Here is a 17,694-nt window from a genome sequence, read left to right on the forward strand (position 1 = left end):
GCGGGCCGCTACCGTTTGGGGTCAAGGAATTCAACTAGATATTTTTTAGAGTCGAGTTCCCAAAGGATATCAAATAGAACCCTGTTCCTAAGCTTCCGCTGTCCATCCGGCTGTCTGCGTATCAGCAGTAACTGTTCAAATTTTCACAGAATTCGTTTTTCTATTGCTGCTTTACAATACATTCATGAAAATAAAAATAAATCAAAAATTAAACAGAAAGAAGAAGAAGAAGAAGAAACCAGCGTGTCCACATTATCACCTGAAACTGTCTTTATTATATCTCAAGATATATTTTGTTTCAGACCGACCGCTGCCTGGATGCCGGGTGTATCGGCTATCTGTTGAATCTGCTGAGCTGCGGCAAGTCCTCTCTTGTCAAGGAGGCAGCGTGGGCCGCTAGCAACATCCTAGCCGGCACGCAGGTACATTATTTATAACCAACTATTCAATAAGTCTGTCAAAAAAATATTTTTTGATACAAGTTTTTGTCGCTGACTGTACTTTTCTTATCACAGGCAACTAATACTCATCGAGATAATTCTGAAAACTCTAAAAACAATTCAGCTGCGTTGTTTCAGAATGTCTTTTTGTGATGAGTGCAGGTATATTTATTCCTGTAGTCATGGATGTTTTCTATGTATTTAAGTATATGTATATTGTAACATCGATCACATAGAACAACAGATAGACACCACTACTAACGCCACCCAGCAGCGAGTAGCGGAACTACGCCTCTAGGGACTTCACATTCCGAGAGATGGCGCTGACATCGTAATAGAACACGCTAACGTTTGGTCAACGTAGCTTCTTTAAGTTAGTTTGCCGCTATGCAAAATAAACGTAAAAAAAAAACGTCTGTTGAAGATTTCATCATTCGATTTAAAATTGTTTACTCAAGTGAAGAACCACTGGTAACTAGTGGGAATAACCCGAATAATCCTACAGTATTTATTTTTTCCCATGATTTGTCAAATGCATATTATATTTTTGTAGATTCAAATACAACGAGCGATCGACCAAGGCATGCTGTCGAAACTCATTAATGTGCTAGCACACGAAGACGCCAAGTAAGTACATTTAGTTTAGTATCTATCAAAGAGAATTGAAATAGAGGTGGATTGTCAAAGAAAACTTAGCCACAGCAAATTTACTGCAATCTTTCGACACGTGATTATAACCTTTAGAACACCATTTGACTTTGATGCTTATTCTTTAATGATATGTCTTAAATTTGTTTAGTATCAAAAAGTGGCGCCATCTAATAGATCAAAGGCCACAGGTATAGCGACATCGTTTCGAGCGATGGAGGATAGTGTGATAAACACAGATATGTATGTAACTATATATATCGTCGCCTAGTACCCATAGTACAAGTTTTGGTTAGCTTGGGGCAAGGTCGATCTGTGTAAGATTGTCTTAAAAAAAATATATATATATAAACTAAGATAGATAGATAGATAGATAATCCGTTTATTTGTTTGCCACAATACACACAGGAAATATAATTAATAAAATGACAAAAAAAAAACAGATAATACAAAATTATACGAGAGAAATACACATTTATACAAAATAGAAGTAGAAAAAAAAAATACATTTAAATAATACTGTTCCATACATATAGGAAATGTTGTGTGCGTCGCAGCAAAACAAAAGGGTTAAGTTAAGGGGGCTAAGTTGTGTTAAGATAATATAACGTTATATATTTTGAGTTATGGATGTTTTCTATGGAATAGGTCGATTTGTGTAAGATCGTCCATAATATCAAGGCTCTAACCGGTTTAAAAATAGCGGTAAATACCGGTTTATTTCGGTTTTAAGGACTTAATTGCAACAAATAAACCGGTTTATGCGACGAGACGGCTGGTCGGTTTGGTGGTCTGTCGAATCAAAGACACCGACAGAAGAAACCGGTTTTTATTGTTCTAAAACGGTTAACGAACTTTATGGAAATGTTCTTCTAAAACATGTTTAAAAATAACGGTTTTACGAATGAAACTGAATTTAATAGGTTTTGCGCCAAGTACATGATACCGGTTTTGAAATATAACCGGTTTCCGAGCCTTGCATAATGTAAATGTTCCGAAAGTCTATTTTCGAATAACAGTTTTGGATGATTCTCTGTTAGTTTCACTAGATTTAAATCGACCGGGATATAAACCGTCATTACCTTTTACGAGTATATTGTTTTTATTGAGCTCCCAATATTTCGACGCAGTTACATGCATCTTGTTCACGGGTAACTGGAGATAGCGGGTGGGTGTCAGAGTTGTGTAGACCGCGCTCGGCCTACCCTCATTCGTGCGCGTCGGCTGCGTTCGCCTTCAACGTTACCACTGGTCGCGTCCACACTTGTTAGTCTATATTTTCATTTTCGTCTATATCGCCAGCTCAAAAATTGGTTAAAAATAGTTTTCAATCAAGAATTGTAACAACCTTACTATTGCTAACGATATTAATTTGTTTCAGATGTCAAAAAGAAGCAGCTTGGGCAGTCACCAACCTGTGCCTGGGCGGCAGCGCGGCGCAGCTGGACGCGCTGCTGGCGGCGGGCTTCCTGCCGCCCTACTGCGGCCTGCTGCAGGCCGCCGACCACCGCGCCGTCACCGTCGTGCTGGACGGCCTCACCAACCTCCTGCAGGTCACTAGTACTAGCCCATCATCTATACCTCGCTCGGGCAGGCGGCGGGCTTCCTGCCGCCCTACTGCGGCCTGCTGCAGGCCGCCGACCACCGCGCCGTCACCGTCGTGCTGGACGGCCTCACCAACCTCCTGCAGGTCACTAGTACTAGCCCATCATCTATACCTCGCTCGGGCAGGCGGCGGGCTTCCTGCCGCCCTACTGCGGCCTGCTGCAGGCCGCCGACCACCGCGCCGTCACCGTCGTGCTGGACGGCCTCAACCAACCTCCTGCAGGTCACTAGTACTAGCCCATCATCTATACCTCGCTCGGGCAGGCGGCGGGCTTCCTGCCGCCCTACTGCGGCCTGCTGCAGGCCGCCGACCACCGCGCCGTCACCGTCGTGCTGGACGGCCTCACCAACCTCCTGCAGGTCACTAGTACTAGCCCATCATCTATACCTCGCTCGGGCAGGCGGCGGGCTTCCTGCCGCCCTACTGCGGCCTGCTGCAGGCCGCCGACCACCGCGCCGTCACCGTCGTGCTGGACGGCCTCACCAACCTCCTGCAGGTCACTAGTACTAGCCCATCATCTATACCTCGCTCGGGCAGGCGGCGGGCTTCCTGCCGCCCTACTGCGGCCTGCTGCAGGCCGCCGACCACCGCGCCGTCACCGTCGTGCTGGACGGCCTCACCAACCTCCTGCAGGTCACTAGTACTAGCCCATCATCTATACCTCGCTCGGGCAGGCGGCGGGCTTCCTGCCGCCCTACTGCGGCCTGCTGCAGGCCGCCGACCACCGCGCCGTCACCGTCGTGCTGGACGGCCTCACCAACCTCCTGCAGGTCACTAGTACTAGCCCATCATCTATACCTCGCTCGGGCAGGCGGCGGGCTTCCTGCCGCCCTACTGCGGCCTGCTGCAGGCCGCCGACCACCGCGCCGTCACCGTCGTGCTGGACGGCCTCACCAACCTCCTGCAGGTCACTAGTACTAGCCCATCATCTATACCTCGCTCGGGCAGGCGGCGGGCTTCCTGCCGCCCTACTGCGGCCTGCTGCAGGCCGCCGACCACCGCGCCGTCACCGTCGTGCTGGACGGCCTCACCAACCTCCTGCAGGTCACTAGTACTAGCCCATCATCTATACCTCGCTCGGGCAGGCGGCGGGCTTCCTGCCGCCCTACTGCGGCCTGCTGCAGGCCGCCGACCACCGCGCCGTCACCGTCGTGCTGGACGGCCTCACCAACCTCCTGCAGGTCACTAGTACTAGCCCATCATCTATAACCTCGCTCGGGCAGGCGGCGGGCTTCCTGCCGCCCTACTGCGGCCTGCTGCAGGCCGCCGACCACCGCGCCGTCACCGTCGTGCTGGACGGCCTCACCAACCTCCTGCAGGTCACTAGTACTAGCCCATCATCTATACCTCGCTCGGGCAGGCGGCGGGCTTCCTGCCGCCCTACTGCGGCCTGCTGCAGGCCGCCGACCACCGCGCCGTCACCGTCGTGCTGGACGGCCTCACCAACCTCCTGCAGGTCACTAGTACTAGCCCATCATCTATACCTCGCTCGGGCAGGCGGCGGGCTTCCTGCCGCCCTACTGCGGCCTGCTGCAGGCCGCCGACCACCGCGCCGTCACCGTCGTGCTGGACGGCCTCACCAACCTCCTGCAGGTCACTAGTACTAGCCCATCATCTATACCTCGCTCGGGCAGGCGGCGGGCTTCCTGCCGCCCTACTGCGGCCTGCTGCAGGCCGCCGACCACCGCGCCGTCACCGTCGTGCTGGACGGCCTCACCAACCTCCTGCAGGTCACTAGTACTAGCCCATCATCTATACCTCGCTCGGGCAGGCGGCGGGCTTCCTGCCGCCCTACTGCGGCCTGCTGCAGGCCGCCGACCACCGCGCCGTCACCGTCGTGCTGGACGGCCTCACCAACCTCCTGCAGGTCACTAGTACTAGCCCATCATCTATACCTCGCTCGGGCAGGCGGCGGGCTTCCTGCCGCCCTACTGCGGCCTGCTGCAGGCCGCCGACCACCGCGCCGTCACCGTCGTGCTGGACGGCCTCACCAACCTCCTGCAGGTCACTAGTACTAGCCCATCATCTATACCTCGCTCGGGCAGGCGGCGGGCTTCCTGCCGCCCTACTGCGGCCTGCTGCAGGCCGCCGACCACCGCGCCGTCACCGTCGTGCTGGACGGCCTCACCAACCTCCTGCAGGTCACTAGTACTAGCTCATCATCTATACCTCGCTCGGGCAGGCGGCGGGCTTCCTGCCGCCCTACTGCGGCCTGCTGCAGGCCGCCGACCACCGCGCCGTCACCGTCGTGCTGGACGGCCTCACCAACCTCCTGCAGGTCACTAGTACTAGCCCATCATCTATACCTCGCTCGGGCAGGCGGCGGGCTTCCTGCCGCCCTACTGCGGCCTGCTGCAGGCCGCCGACCACCGCGCCGTCACCGTCGTGCTGGACGGCCTCACCAACCTCCTGCAGGTCACTAGTACTAGCCCATCATCTATACCTCGCTCGGGCAGGCGGCGGGCTTCCTGCCGCCCTACTGCGGCCTGCTGCAGGCCGCCGACCACCGCGCCGTCACCGTCGTGCTGGACGGCCTCACCAACCTCCTGCAGGTCACTAGTACTAGCCCATCATCTATACCTCGCTCGGGCAGGCGGCGGGCTTCCTGCCGCCCTACTGCGGCCTGCTGCAGGCCGCCGACCACCGCGCCGTCACCGTCGTGCTGGACGGCCTCACCAACCTCCTGCAGGTCACTAGTACTAGCCCATCATCTATACCTCGCTCGGGCAGGGCGGCGGGCTTCCTGCCGCCCTACTGCGGCCTGCTGCAGGCCGCCGACCACCGCGCCGTCACCGTCGTGCTGGACGGCCTCACCAACCTCCTGCAGGTCACTAGTACTAGCCCATCATCTATACCTCGCTCGGGCAGGCGGCGGGCTTCCTGCCGCCCTACTGCGGCCTGCTGCAGGCCGCCGACCACCGCGCCGTCACCGTCGTGCTGGACGGCCTCACCAACCTCCTGCAGGGTCACTAGTACTAGCCCATCATCTATACCTCGCTCGGGCAGGCGGCGGGCTTCCTGCCGCCCTACTGCGGCCTGCTGCAGGCCGCCGACCACCGCGCCGTCACCGTCGTGCTGGACGGCCTCACCAACCTCCTGCAGGTCACTAGTACTAGCCCATCATCTATACCTCGCTCGGGCAGGCGGCGGGCTTCCTGCCGCCCTACTGCGGCCTGCTGCAGGCCGCCGACCACCGCGCCGTCACCGTCGTGCTGGACGGCCTCACCAACCTCCTGCAGGTCACTAGTACTAGCCCATCATCTATACCTCGCTCGGTCAGGCGGCGGGCTTCCTGCCGCCCTACTGCGGCCTGCTGCAGGCCGCCGACCACCGCGCCGTCACCGTCGTGCTAGACGGCCTCACCAACCTCCTGCAGGTCACTAGTACTAGCTCATCATCTATACCTCGCTCGGGCAGGCGGCGGGCTTCCTGCCGCCCTACTGCGGCCTGCTGCAGGCCGCCGACCACCGCGCCGTCACCGTCGTGCTGGACGGCCTCACCAACCTCCTGCAGGTCACTAGTACTAGCCCATCATCTATACCTCGCTCGGGCAGGCGGCGGGCTTCCTGCCGCCCTACTGCGGCCTGCTGCAGGCCGCCGACCACCGCGCCGTCACCGTCGTGCTGGACGGCCTCACCAACCTCCTGCAGGTCACTAGTACTAGCCCATCATCTATACCTCGCTCGGGCAGGCGGCGGGCTTCCTGCCGCCCTACTGCGGCCTGCTGCAGGCCGCCGACCACCGCGCCGTCACCGTCGTGCTGGACGGCCTCACCAACCTCCTGCAGGTCACTAGTACTAGCCCATCATCTATACCTCGCTCGGGCAGGCGGCGGGCTTCCTGCCGCCCTACTGCGGCCTGCTGCAGGCCGCCGACCACCGCGCCGTCACCGTCGTGCTGGACGGCCTCACCAACCTCCTGCAGGTCACTAGTACTAGCCCATCATCTATACCTCGCTCGGGCAGGCGGCGGGCTTCCTGCCGCCCTACTGCGGCCTGCTGCAGGCCGCCGACCACCGCGCCGTCACCGTCGTGCTGGACGGCCTCACCAACCTCCTGCAGGTCACTAGTACTAGCCCATCATCTATACCTCGCTCGGGCAGGCGGCGGGCTTCCTGCCGCCCTACTGCGGCCTGCTGCAGGCCGCCGACCACCGCGCCGTCACCGTCGTGCTGGACGGCCTCACCAACCTCCTGCAGGTCACTAGTACTAGCCCATCATCTATACCTCGCTCGGGCAGGCGGCGGGCTTCCTGCCGCCCTACTGCGGCCTGCTGCAGGCCGCCGACCACCGCGCCGTCACCGTCGTGCTGGACGGCCTCACCAACCTCCTGCAGGTCACTAGTACTAGCCCATCATCTATACCTCGCTCGGGCAGGCGGCGGGCTTCCTGCCGCCCTACTGCGGCCTGCTGCAGGCCGCCGACCACCGCGCCGTCACCGTCGTGCTGGACGGCCTCACCAACCTCCTGCAGGTCACTAGTACTAGCCCATCATCTATACCTCGCTCGGGCAGGCGGCGGGCTTCCTGCCGCCCTACTGCGGCCTGCTGCAGGCCGCCGACCACCGCGCCGTCACCGTCGTGCTGGACGGCCTCACCAACCTCCTGCAGGTCACTAGTACTAGCCCATCATCTATACCTCGCTCGGGCAGGCGGCGGGCTTCCTGCCGCCCTACTGCGGCCTGCTGCAGGCCGCCGACCACCGCGCCGTCACCGTCGTGCTGGACGGCCTCACCAACCTCCTGCAGGTCACTAGTACTAGCCCATCATCTATACCTCGCTCGGGCAGGCGGCGGGCTTCCTGCCGCCCTACTGCGGCCTGCTGCAGGCCGCCGACCACCGCGCCGTCACCGTCGTGCTGGACGGCCTCACCAACCTCCTGCAGGTCACTAGTACTAGCCCATCATCTATACCTCGCTCGGGCAGGCGGCGGGCTTCCTGCCGCCCTACTGCGGCCTGCTGCAGGCCGCCGACCACCGCGCCGTCACCGTCGTGCTGGACGGCCTCACCAACCTCCTGCAGGTCACTAGTACTAGCCCATCATCTATACCTCGCTCGGGCAGGCGGCGGGCTTCCTGCCGCCCTACTGCGGCCTGCTGCAGGCCGCCGACCACCGCGCCGTCACCGTCGTGCTGGACGGCCTCACCAACCTCCTGCAGGTCACTAGTACTAGCCCATCATCTATACCTCGCTCGGGCAGGCGGCGGGCTTCCTGCCGCCCTACTGCGGCCTGCTGCAGGCCGCCGACCACCGCGCCGTCACCGTCGTGCTGGACGGCCTCACCAACCTCCTGCAGGTCACTAGTACTAGCCCATCATCTATACCTCGCTCGGGCAGGCGGCGGGCTTCCTGCCGCCCTACTGCGGCCTGCTGCAGGCCGCCGACCACCGCGCCGTCACCGTCGTGCTGGACGGCCTCACCAACCTCCTGCAGGTCACTAGTACTAGCCCATCATCTATACCTCGCTCGGGCAGGCGGCGGGCTTCCTGCCGCCCTACTGCGGCCTGCTGCAGGCCGCCGACCACCGCGCCGTCACCGTCGTGCTGGACGGCCTCACCAACCTCCTGCAGGTCACTAGTACTAGCCCATCATCTATACCTCGCTCGGGCAGGCGGCGGGCTTCCTGCCGCCCTACTGCGGCCTGCTGCAGGCCGCCGACCACCGCGCCGTCACCGTCGTGCTGGACGGCCTCACCAACCTCCTGCAGGTCACTAGTACTAGCCCATCATCTATACCTCGCTCGGGCAGGCGGCGGGCTTCCTGCCGCCCTACTGCGGCCTGCTGCAGGCCGCCGACCACCGCGCCGTCACCGTCGTGCTGGACGGCCTCACCAACCTCCTGCAGGTCACTAGTACTAGCCCATCATCTATACCTCGCTCGGGCAGGCGGCGGGCTTCCTGCCGCCCTACTGCGGCCTGCTGCAGGCCGCCGACCACCGCGCCGTCACCGTCGTGCTGGACGGCCTCACCAACCTCCTGCAGGTCACTAGTACTAGCCCATCATCTATACCTCGCTCGGGCAGGCGGCGGGCTTCCTGCCGCCCTACTGCGGCCTGCTGCAGGCCGCCGACCACCGCGCCGTCACCGTCGTGCTGGACGGCCTCACCAACCTCCTGCAGGTCACTAGTACTAGCCCATCATCTATACCTCGCTCGGGCAGGCGGCGGGCTTCCTGCCGCCCTACTGCGGCCTGCTGCAGGCCGCCGACCACCGCGCCGTCACCGTCGTGCTGGACGGCCTCACCAACCTCCTGCAGGTCACTAGTACTAGCCCATCATCTATACCTCGCTCGGGCAGGCGGCGGGCTTCCTGCCGCCCTACTGCGGCCTGCTGCAGGCCGCCGACCACCGCGCCGTCACCGTCGTGCTGGACGGCCTCACCAACCTCCTGCAGGTCACTAGTACTAGCCCATCATCTATACCTCGCTCGGGCAGGCGGCGGGCTTCCTGCCGCCCTACTGCGGCCTGCTGCAGGCCGCCGACCACCGCGCCGTCACCGTCGTGCTGGACGGCCTCACCAACCTCCTGCAGGTCACTAGTACTAGCCCATCATCTATACCTCGCTCGGGCAGGCGGCGGGCTTCCTGCCGCCCTACTGCGGCCTGCTGCAGGCCGCCGACCACCGCGCCGTCACCGTCGTGCTAGACGGCCTCACCAACCTCCTGCAGGTCACTAGTACTAGCCCATCATCTATACCTCGCTCGGGCAGGCGGCGGGCTTCCTGCCGCCCTACTGCGGCCTGCTGCAGGCCGCCGACCACCGCGCCGTCACCGTCGTGCTGGACGGCCTCACCAACCTCCTGCAGGTCACTAGTACTAGCCCATCATCTATACCTCGCTCGGGCAGGCGGCGGGCTTCCTGCCGCCCTACTGCGGCCTGCTGCAGGCCGCCGACCACCGCGCCGTCACCGTCGTGCTGGACGGCCTCACCAACCTCCTGCAGGTCACTAGTACTAGCCCATCATCTATACCTCGCTCGGGCAGGCGGCGGGCTTCCTGCCGCCCTACTGCGGCCTGCTGCAGGCCGCCGACCACCGCGCCGTCACCGTCGTGCTGGACGGCCTCACCAACCTCCTGCAGGTCACTAGTACTAGCCCATCATCTATACCTCGCTCGGGCAGGCGGCGGGCTTCCTGCCGCCCTACTGCGGCCTGCTGCAGGCCGCCGACCACCGCGCCGTCACCGTCGTGCTGGACGGCCTCACCAACCTCCTGCAGGTCACTAGTACTAGCCCATCATCTATACCTCGCTCGGGCAGGCGGCGGGCTTCCTGCCGCCCTACTGCGGCCTGCTGCAGGCCGCCGACCACCGCGCCGTCACCGTCGTGCTGGACGGCCTCACCAACCTCCTGCAGGTCAACTAGTACTAGCCCATCATCTATACCTCGCTCGGGCAGGCGCCGGGCTTCCTGCCGCCCTACTGCGGCCTGCTGCAGGCCGCCGACCACCCGCGCCGGTCACCGTCGTGCTGGACGGCCTCACCAACCTCCTGCAGGTCACTAGTACTAGCTCATCATCTATACCTCGCTCGGGCAGGCGGCGGGCTTCCTGCCGCCCTACTGTCGGCCTGCTGCAGGCCGCCGACCACCGCGCCGTCCACCGTCGTGCTGGACGGCCTCACCAACCTCCTGCAGGTCACTAGTACTAGCCCATCATCTATACCTCGCTCGGGCAGGCGGCGGGCTTCCTGCCGCCCTACTGCGGCCTGCTGCAGGCCGCCGACCACCGCGCCGTCACCGTCGTGCTGGACGGCCTCACCAACCTCCTGCAGGTCACTAGTACTAGCCCATCATCTATACCTCGCTCGGGCAGGCGGCGGGCTTCCTGCCGCCCTACTGCGGCCTGCTGCAGGCCGCCGACCACCGCGCCGTCACCGTCGTGCTGGACGGCCTCACCAACCTCCTGCAGGTCACTAGTACAGCCCATCATCTATACCTCGCTCGGGCAGGCGGCGGGCTTCCTGCCGCCCTACTGCGGCCTGCTGCAGGCCGCCGACCACCGCGCCGTCACCGTCGTGCTGGACGGCCTCACCAAACCTTCTGCAGGTCACTAGTACTAGCCCATCATCTATACCTCGCTCGGGCAGGCGGCGGGCTTCCTGCCGCCCTACTGCGGCCTGCTGCAGGCCGCCGACCACCGCGCCGTCACCGTCGTGCTGGACGGCCTCACCAACCTCCTGCAGGTCACTAGTACTAGCCCATCATCTATACCTCGCTCGGGCTGGGACCGACCTCTGCCTGGGCGGGCGGCATATCATATTTTGCCAAAAACTTATTATAGCAGCGACACTCGGTGACTTAAAAAATTTACCATTCGTCAACCAACCCTTCACAAACAAAGTACGCAAGTAGTTATGACTATAAAAGTTGTTTTGTTCCACCAGGCGGCCGAAAAGTACGGGCAGGTGGAGCCGCTCTGCCTCAAGCTGGAGGAGATCGGCGCGCTCGACAAGATCGAGGCGCTGCAGACGCACGAGAACGAGCAGGTACCACGCACACTTACACCCTTATAGTTGACAGGCCGCTAATAATCGTTTGTTCCTTTCCAACGTATCGGTATGATGGAAAGGTACAAACGATTATTAGCGGCCTGTCAACTTTAATAGACGTTTATGAATAAATAATAATAAACATTATTACACAAATTGACTAAGTCCCACAGTAAGCTCAATAAGGCTTGTGTTGTGGGTACTCAGACAACGATATATATAATATATAAATATTTATAAATACTTAAATACATAGAAAACAGCCATGACTCAGGAACAAATATCCATGCTCATCACACGAATAAATGCCCTTACCAGGATTTGAACCCGGGACCATCAGCTTCGTAGGCAGGGTCACTACCCACTAGGACATACCGGTCGTCAATTCACTTACAAATCTTTCCTCAGGTGTACAAGAAAACGCTGCACATACTGGACTCGTACTTCGCCGACAACGAGGACCCGAGCGCGGCGCCGCGGCCGGCCGGCGCGGAGTACCAGTTCGGCGCGCGCGCGCACGACCACATCCACTTCTAAACCAGAAGGTTTCTAGTGCCGAAGGGGCCTTGGAGCCTTGCTCTTCTGTACGTGGCTAGCCGGGAGCCCTTGGTCTTCAGTCATGCCGGCCAGTGTATGTAACAAGTTGCACGTTCTGTTCTACGCGGTGCCCGCGAGGAAACGGTAATATTTTAACAGTTTCCGGACCGTATTTAAAGACAAAAATTTCATATATTTTTTTTTTAATTCGCCTAGTTTTGCGTTAATACCATTTTTTTATACCACGTCGGCGGCAAACAAGCATACGGCGCGCCAGATGGTAAGCAGTCTCCGTAGCCTATGTACGCCTGCAACTCCAGGGGAGTTACATGCGCGTTGCCGACCCTAACAACCCTCCCTCCCCTCGTTGAGCTCTGGCAATCTTACTCAAATTAAAAAAACGTTTGTGTTTTAGTGCATAACGTGTGCTATGGGACCTAGTCTAGACGTCCTTATTGACAGATATCAAAGTGACAAAAAACACTTTGAATAGACTGGCTTTTATGAAAAAAAATGTACCAATTCATATTACTACTTAATTTTTTCAAGAACATGTATATTTAGTTGTATGAGATTTTTTCCTTCTTATGACCTCAGAAATACGTGGTAATTTTTTTTCCGTTTCCTCGTGGGCATCTTTTATAGTCTGTATCTTTAGGTAGTTAAATGCAAAGCTCCGAAACCGGTTAAATTTCCAAACCCTTATCATGTACTTGGCGGAAAACCTTTTAATTTCGGTTTCGCTAAAACCGGTTTTTATGAGAACAATTGTCAAATTAACCGGTTTAGAATAATAAAAACCGGTTTCTTCCTATGTCGGTGTCTATGTTTACGCGGTGCACCACTAGACCGGCCGGCCGTCTCGTCGAATAAACCGGTTTATTTAGGTTACAATAGCGTTCTTAAAACGTTCGCGTTCTTGTGAAAGTTCGGAGTAAAAGCGAAATAAACCGGTTTACATTTAAATTTTGTGGCTGGGACAATCGCCATCAGATATATCGGAGCGGCCGTGGTGCTCAAAAATATCTAAACACGCACTAACTTCTTGACAATAGAGGCGTGTTCAGATATTTGTGAGCACCACGGCCGCTCCGATATCTGATGGCTATTGTACCTCTACGGCGATATGGAGACCAAGGCCCTAAATATGTTTCGAATAGGAATCTACTGTTATATGTGATAATATTTATTTAAGACTACTTTCATCGTTGTAATATCAAAAACTATTGTTCAAATACATTTTATGTCTAAAAATAATTCGTGGGATCAGATAAACTTGTGTATAAACTTCTATAAAAAAATTGTCTTCTTTGCATAACATTGCCTGTCTTAATCCATCCATACTTTTTCTCATATTATAGGTACATAATAGCAAAGAGAATTTAAAATAGAGGTGGATTGTCAAAGAAATTTTTTGTAGCCACAGTAAATTTACTGCCATCATTCGACACGTGATTAAAACTTTTAGAACGCCATTTGACTTTGATCCTTATTGTTTTAGTGATATGCGTTAAATTTGTTAAATAACGTAAAGTGGCGCCATCTTACCAGGCACAACCTAAAGTTTATGGCGTCATCACTCGAACGATGCTCCTATACCTTTAGCCTTTGATCTAATAGATGGCGCCACTTTTTGATAGTTAACAAATTGAACACATCAGTGAAGGAATAAGGATCAAAGTCAAATGGCGTTCTAAAAGTTTTAATCATGTGTCGAAAGATGGCAGTAAATTTACTGCGGCTACAAAATTTTCTTTGACAATCCACCTCTATTTCAAATTCTCTTTGATAATAGTCGCCAGAGAGCAGCTCTATCGCATATTGTAAACCATAGAGTAACTCGTACAGTCAGCATCAATAGTAGCGGCTGAAACAACGCGCCAAAAGTATCTGATATCTCAGATAACTTTTCCAAATATAGATAAATTTCTGAAATTCGTGTTCCAAAGTATATCCTTTACAGTCTCAGTTGTTCTATATTGAAGACATCAGTTTTTATTAAGCGGTTATAGAATGGTAGATACTTATGAAGCGTTATTTGATCCGCTACTTTTGATGCTGACTGTACATACTATGCCTTGAAAAGTTTTTTTAAAAGGTTTCACTAAGACATTGATGCGTCAAGGCTGTTTGTTTATAACCGCAAAACGCGAAAACTCGTTATCTACCTATTTATCGCTCGAATATGCAAGAGTGATAGAGAGGCAGATAACGAAACTAGTGGCGCCCTCTACACAGAGTTTTGATAAATATCTCCTATTAGGCACATTTTAGTAAGGAATAATTTCTTTTTAAAAACAGGCATTGTATTACATGTATTTATTATATGTGTTGTTGTTAATAGATATATTTCCATAGTACAGTTGTCATATGTATGTTTCCATCAATTTCCATTTAACCTTTTCAACGCTTTCTCCCTCGCATCAAAATGTGGCATACACGCCAATATGTCAACTATTGAGAAACGAATTTAAACCTTATCGGTCAACAGTAAAATAGCTTTTGACAGCGTCTGCCATGACCTCTTTAGTGGTCGTTGGCGTGGTAGGCACGACAGCACACCACCACTTTAGTGGCTCTTGGCGTTCAAAAGGTTAAGAGTCCCCGGTGAGCTCGGCCGAATTTCACCTTCCCATACGAACAGAGTTTCATTCTCATTTTAAAACTACGTGTTGGATTGTAATGAAACTGCTCGTTGATATGAGGTATATCTATGCCTGTATTTATATAGCTCCAGTTTATAAATCGAATAAAATACAGCAAACAATACAATATACATACGTATGCAAAAGCGGCTATAGTTATTAATATTTACAATACCTACTAGCTGATGGAGGGTAGATTTAGTTTTTTTTTTTCTGCCAACAAACTGTACTGCAGTTTGGCAGATTAGTAGTTTAAGGCTTTTTGTAATCTTCTTTTGATTCAAATAAATTAAATTAATTAAAAAAATAATTGTATGATAAACTTAAAATGGCTAATTTTTAACGGTATCTGAAGCTACATAAACTAATTACAGGCGTAGATATACCTTATCCTATTGTAAGTACAAAGTTTCAGAGCAATCTAACTAGTCGTTTTGAAATCAGAGCATAACTACGTTTGTATGGGGAACCGAGGTTGCTGGGGACCCTTACCGGTTTAAAATCTGGGCTGGACCCTTACAACATAATACAGGGATCATCTAACCTTGTAGTCTTTAGTTTTTAAACTAAGCTTCTCCGAAGAATATATTCGTTGTTATACATTTTCCAGATGAGCTCAGTTCATAATCTAATGGCTGTAATGAGTATATAATCCTCTTGCACAACTAAGCACGTTAATAGTACATTACGATACATGTGCGAAAAGTAGGAAATTCGCAACAAGAGGCAATAAATTAAAACACGACCGAAGTGAGTGTTTTAAATCGACACGAGTTGCGAATAGGTAATTTCCTACTTTTCGCACTTGTATCGTAATGTAGTATTGTCATATTTTTGCGCACTTCGTTGTGCCTACTAGATATTGTTGCATGTGTTGTATAGATAATTTTGAGCACTGTCTGCTGGTATTTCATCCATAGTTTCATATCATTCATTAGTTCACTTGTTCTGTATTTTTAAACTATGCCTTAGTTATATCAGCGTTGTCAAAGATAAATTGATTATTGTATAAGATGTAAGTCTAAGCAAAAGTCAACTGAAAAAGATAATTATGGTATTTATAAACAATGTAATTCTGCGAGATTTATGGTTATATATTGTATTGAGTTGACATCTATCACCATAACCAAACTGTTTGAAAATAGTACATTACGATACAAGTGCGAAAAATAGGAAATTCGCAACGAGTTGTTGTAGGAGTTGCGAATTACTCATTCGCACATGTATCATACGTTTTACAGTACATATGGCCCTTTAAATTACCAACAAAGTGCGGTAAAGTAGCACATTTAGCTGTCAAAATCGAAGCTTTAATTTTTCTTACACACATAAAATACAATCAATGAAACTACTATCATCATCAATAACTAAGCGGTGTTTCCTATTTGTCCCCGCCCCACGTGATTACCGCTATACATGAGGCGGGGACAAGTGGGAATGATTTATGTGCAGCGCCTATTCCCATCTGTTCCCGGGGGGTAAATAGGAATACACGGACAAAGCTGTTGTAATAATGTACATATTATAACTTTAGGCTGCCAGTTAAGACTGATATGTGATAATCAATTTGGTGAGTATATTAACTATTTCTTGTGATTTTATCCTTTCATTCAGGAGACTAAGGTCACACGTGACCCAGGAGACGGCCATGGTAAACAGTAACAAGAAATAGTTTATATAATCTAGCCAAGTATTTTAATATTAAAATTTTACTTTTGCAATTGGCTTTTTATTTGTTGTTACTTATAGTTTACCTACGAAGGTGTTAGAGTTCGGGCAAGATAAGTTGGCGGCGATATTAATAGCCCAGAGTGTGCCAGTGTCATGTAAATATCATATTTCATAGAAGTCTGACGTTTAAAATAACCCGCACCGTTTCTTGATTTGACTCTCAAGTCCTCAAATTATAATACTATTAATACTGTTCTAACAGTAGAACAGTGGAGTTAAATTCAAACACAGGACAGGCCACCTATGTTTAACTAAAGGTTGCGAACATTTCGTAACACAGTTAAATTTCAGTTTTGTGGGGTTATTCCCACTACCAAGTTGTTATCAGTGGTAACAACTACTGGTAATTTTTTTCCCACCTTTTACCTCTGCACTGCACTGCGGCACTGGTAAAGATTCTGTTTTGTAGGAAACTTCCTACAAAACAGAAGTTTGACAGCGATTCAGGGCCGAATCATGTTCCTTTCTAATGTATGGAAACTATGCCTTTCGGCTATTGGGGGTTGTCAAAATTCATGTAATTATTTTATCTGTGGTTGTGCACGCAAAGGAACGTCAAGTTTATAATTGCTCGGATTGCCTGGCCGTCAATTTTTGTTCAAGAGGTACGTTGTAGTAAAATGATAGACAATTGTTGTAGAAATAGAGGATTTATTTTAAGTGCTTACAAACATGGGGACTTAGAGATGTAGTACATAATTGTTTTCCATCGTATTTTCTCAGAAACATTTGTATTTGTCATGCTCAATCACTGATATAGCAAAACTAGAATGTGTTTCCGTGAAAATATGATAGAAAATAATTATGCACTACATCTGTATTCCTAGGCTACTCTAAGATTTGTTCTGATCCTTCAGCTTCTCCAGTTGTTGTCTGAAATAAACAAAATAATTTTCAGTTCCGTCTTGCCATAAAAAATAAACCATATCAAACTAAAATATGAACATTTATGTTTTGTATAATAATACATATAGGATACTATTTTGAATATAAACATGGGATGTTCGATGTTCCCGTGCCATTTACACTTATACATTGACATAGCAACTGCATACATTAAGATCCCCTGCTTGAGATGGTAAAACAAGCCATGGCTACCACAAATTATAAATGTGACCACTATATTCAACCAAAAAAATCTTAGTTTCAAAATTGATGTAAAAACTGCTAAAGAAGTAGATTGTAAGGCTATATTCTTAGCGGTATTCTAACTGGATTATTCAGTAATTTATTGCCTAGGTACATAATAAGGTAGCATCAGAGTATCAATCAACTATTGACATATATCTAAAGATAGACCTTATGGGCAATAAGAATAGGGCCAGTACAGTGGTATCACACACAAATTCAAGCCAATCGTGCAATCTAATGAATGTCACTAGGCGATTGGTTGATGAGTTCGCATCACATGCACGATTGGTTCTATTAGTTGCATTAGACTGCACAATTGGCTCTAATTCGTGAGTGACACCACTGAATTAGCACCATTAGTAGTGACTGTAAAGCCTGTCCTTAGATATATGCCAATGCAATCAGCTACGTATCCTGTAAGAGCATCGCAACTAGAAATGGGCTGAATATGAAGTGTGCCGAATACAAATATTC

General features: G+C 52.2%; 1 protein-coding gene across 1 annotated transcript in view; it reads left to right on the top strand.

Moving 5' to 3' along the window:
• The window catches only part of LOC133533143 (importin subunit alpha-1-like), a 31,798-nt gene extending 19,854 nt beyond the window's left edge, over positions 1-11,944 (top strand). Inside the window, exons 8-12 of the mRNA XM_061872109.1 lie at positions 303-422; positions 994-1,067; positions 2,470-2,641; positions 11,072-11,173; positions 11,585-11,944. Coding sequence (XP_061728093.1) covers positions 303-422; positions 994-1,067; positions 2,470-2,641; positions 11,072-11,173; positions 11,585-11,713 — 597 coding nt within the window. The 3' untranslated portion in view covers positions 11,714-11,944. The remainder of the gene's footprint in view (positions 1-302; positions 423-993; positions 1,068-2,469; positions 2,642-11,071; positions 11,174-11,584) is intronic.
• Positions 11,945-17,694: the final 5,750 nt, after the last annotated feature.

The sequence above is a fragment of the Cydia pomonella genome, chromosome 28, assembly GCF_033807575.1.
Source record: "Cydia pomonella isolate Wapato2018A chromosome 28, ilCydPomo1, whole genome shotgun sequence".
Classification (NCBI taxonomy): domain Eukaryota; kingdom Metazoa; phylum Arthropoda; class Insecta; order Lepidoptera; family Tortricidae; genus Cydia; species Cydia pomonella.